Source organism: Austrofundulus limnaeus, unplaced genomic scaffold (assembly GCF_001266775.1).
Source record: "Austrofundulus limnaeus strain Quisiro unplaced genomic scaffold, Austrofundulus_limnaeus-1.0 Scaffold975, whole genome shotgun sequence".
Classification (NCBI taxonomy): domain Eukaryota; kingdom Metazoa; phylum Chordata; class Actinopteri; order Cyprinodontiformes; family Rivulidae; genus Austrofundulus; species Austrofundulus limnaeus.
Genome location: NW_013953377.1, coordinates 12677 through 15128, shown reverse-complemented (window position 1 = coordinate 15128; position 2452 = coordinate 12677). Strand labels below are relative to the sequence as shown.

Genomic DNA, 2452 nt, shown 5'->3' with positions numbered 1-2452 from the left:
CATGAGATCATATTATACATGAGGTCATATTATGCATGAGATCATATTATACATGAGGTCGTATTATACATGAGATCATATTATACTTGAGATCATATTATACATGAGGTCATTTTATGCATGAGATCGTATTATACATGAGGTCGTATTATACATGAGATCGTATTATACGAGATCGTATTATACATGAGGTCGTATTATACATGAGATCGTATTACACATGAGATCGTATTTTACCTGAGATCGTATTATTATACCTGAATAAATACAGTATTTGTTGTCATAACGAAGTTTTTATGAACCAGATGTTTTCTGTCCCCCTGAACACTTGATGCCCTATGCGCAGTGTGTGCTCTGTGTGTGCAGCGCACCGTGCCTGGCTGCAAGAATAAACTTATTATTTTATTTTCCATTTGTATGTAAGTAAAGCAGTCACTCACACAGTACTGTCCAACCATCATCATGTTCCAGTGTTGAATGGTGTTGACTGGTTTCAGCTTTTATTGCCAACACTGAGCCTGGTCTGCTTTTCTCACAGATGGAACAGTTAGATTAGTTTTGACGTTCTTTGGCCCGAGTTCTGACTTCCAAGGTGGGAGARGGAACAAAACGAGGTGATTTCCTATCTCCTGAGGATTATTCTGTTTCCCAACCTTTCAGAGCGTGTAGTGGAAGAAGAKGAGCGAATGCTGGAGGTGCTGCAGCGATGGGGGCAGCAGAGGGGGGAGGTGCGTTACATTCTGCACCACTTCAGAGCTCCTGGGCGGGACTCAGGTAGGAAACTGATGGCAGCAAATCCTTCAGTACATTCAGACATCAGCAGATGATTTCCTTCYAACAATGAAGTTCAAAGTCTTTTTGTTTAGACTGCAAGCACTCTTCTGTATGTCGTGGACTTAAAACAATGGGACAGACTTTTACTGAAGCAACAAAGACAAATGTTTCAAATGAAAACAGTGATTTACAGGACAAGCATTTTTGGAAGTACGGAAGAGGATTAGGGCCACTGAAAAAATAAAAGAAGGAATTCTGACTTTAATCTCAGAATTCTGACTTTAATCTCAGAATTCTGACTTTATTCTCAGAATTCTGACTTTAATCTCAGAATTCTGACTTTAATCTCAGAATTCTGACTTTATTCTCAGAATTCTGACTTTTTTCCTAGGTTCCTGTTACCATTGCTTACTTTTCTAAGGTTTACCTATGCTGATAGAGTTCAGTACTTGCCGATTGATTCTTGAAAACATTAACTAAAAAAACATTCATAACCCAACCTCTGCAGTTCACAAACATCACAAAGATCAGCACTGTTTCTGATTGTGTTTTTGTTTCCAGATGGGTTCAGAGCTGCAGATCAGAAGATGAAAAGGAAGCAAGCAAAGACCACTGTGGAGAGATCTCTAGAAGATGGGGTGAGACATTTTGAGAAGATGGATCAGACCTGATTGGACGCAGATGCAAGAGGAAATCACTCCTCTAAAAGAAAACAAAACAAAACAAAGAAAGCTTAAAATGAAAAGGTGAGCTGTGACTGTGAATGTTGTGCAGGTCTCAGCTCCGTGTCTGGACGTGACTCTGAGCGAGCTGCAGGATCTGGCCTCCCGACAGCATCAGCAGATCAGTGCCCAGCAGCACCTGCTGGCCTCCAAGGTACACCCAGRCTCTAATGACACAGAACTCACAACTCACTGCCGTTCTTTAAAGGTAACGGTTTGTCATCAGTGCATGTTGTCATGATGCAACTTGTGCAACGCAATCTACATTTGACCAATCACAGCGAGCATCTACTGTATGTGAAGCAAACAAAAGAAAGAACACATTTTAGTTTTGTAGCACTGGCTACTAGGGCTGGGTATCGATTCAGATTTCCCAAATCGATTTGATTCACAGGGGCTCGATTCAATTCACGATTCAGTTTGATTGGTTTTTAAATTAGTTAAGGATAACAAGCAGTAATACATTTACTTTGATATGTAAGACATTCTCAAAGGAACTAATTCTGCAAATAGAAACTAATTCTAACTTGGTTTGTTGGTAAAATTATAAACATTAAGGGCAAACATGTAAATTGGAGTTTAATCTTGAAACAAAACTGTCAAATTTCAAAGGGTTTAAACTAAAAAGGAATTGACAGAAAGTGTTGTTGATACATTAGTTTTTTAAGAAACTAATAATTTTCTTGATCACTAAAAAGTGATGGAATAAGGTTACAGAAGAAGAGGTGGGATAATTTAAGRGTTTACTTCTGCCCACTCATCCCAGGTGTATGAAAACTGTATATTTGTAATGTTTCTGTTAGTTTCTGTTCAGTAAAACTTCGTAACAAGAAGAAAGAAAGAATAAGTACTAAACATTCCATCACTAGCTGTGTTTCCATTGCAAATGTTCGCAAAACTTTGTCGATATTCTGTTGATGTTGAAAACACAGTTTCACAACTGCAGTGTTTCCGTT

The 2452-nt window shown here is 38.6% G+C and overlaps 1 protein-coding gene across 1 annotated transcript in view; it reads left to right on the top strand.

Annotated features, from left to right (window-relative positions):
- LOC106533578 (apoptosis-stimulating of p53 protein 2) overlaps nt 1–2452 on the top strand; it is a gene marked incomplete at its 3' end in the record, with an annotated part of 17018 nt that overhangs the window by 2709 nt on the left and 11857 nt on the right. Inside the window, 3 exon segments of the mRNA XM_014029931.1 lie at nt 661–774; nt 1336–1412; nt 1549–1650. Coding sequence (XP_013885385.1) covers nt 661–774; nt 1336–1412; nt 1549–1650 — 293 coding nt within the window.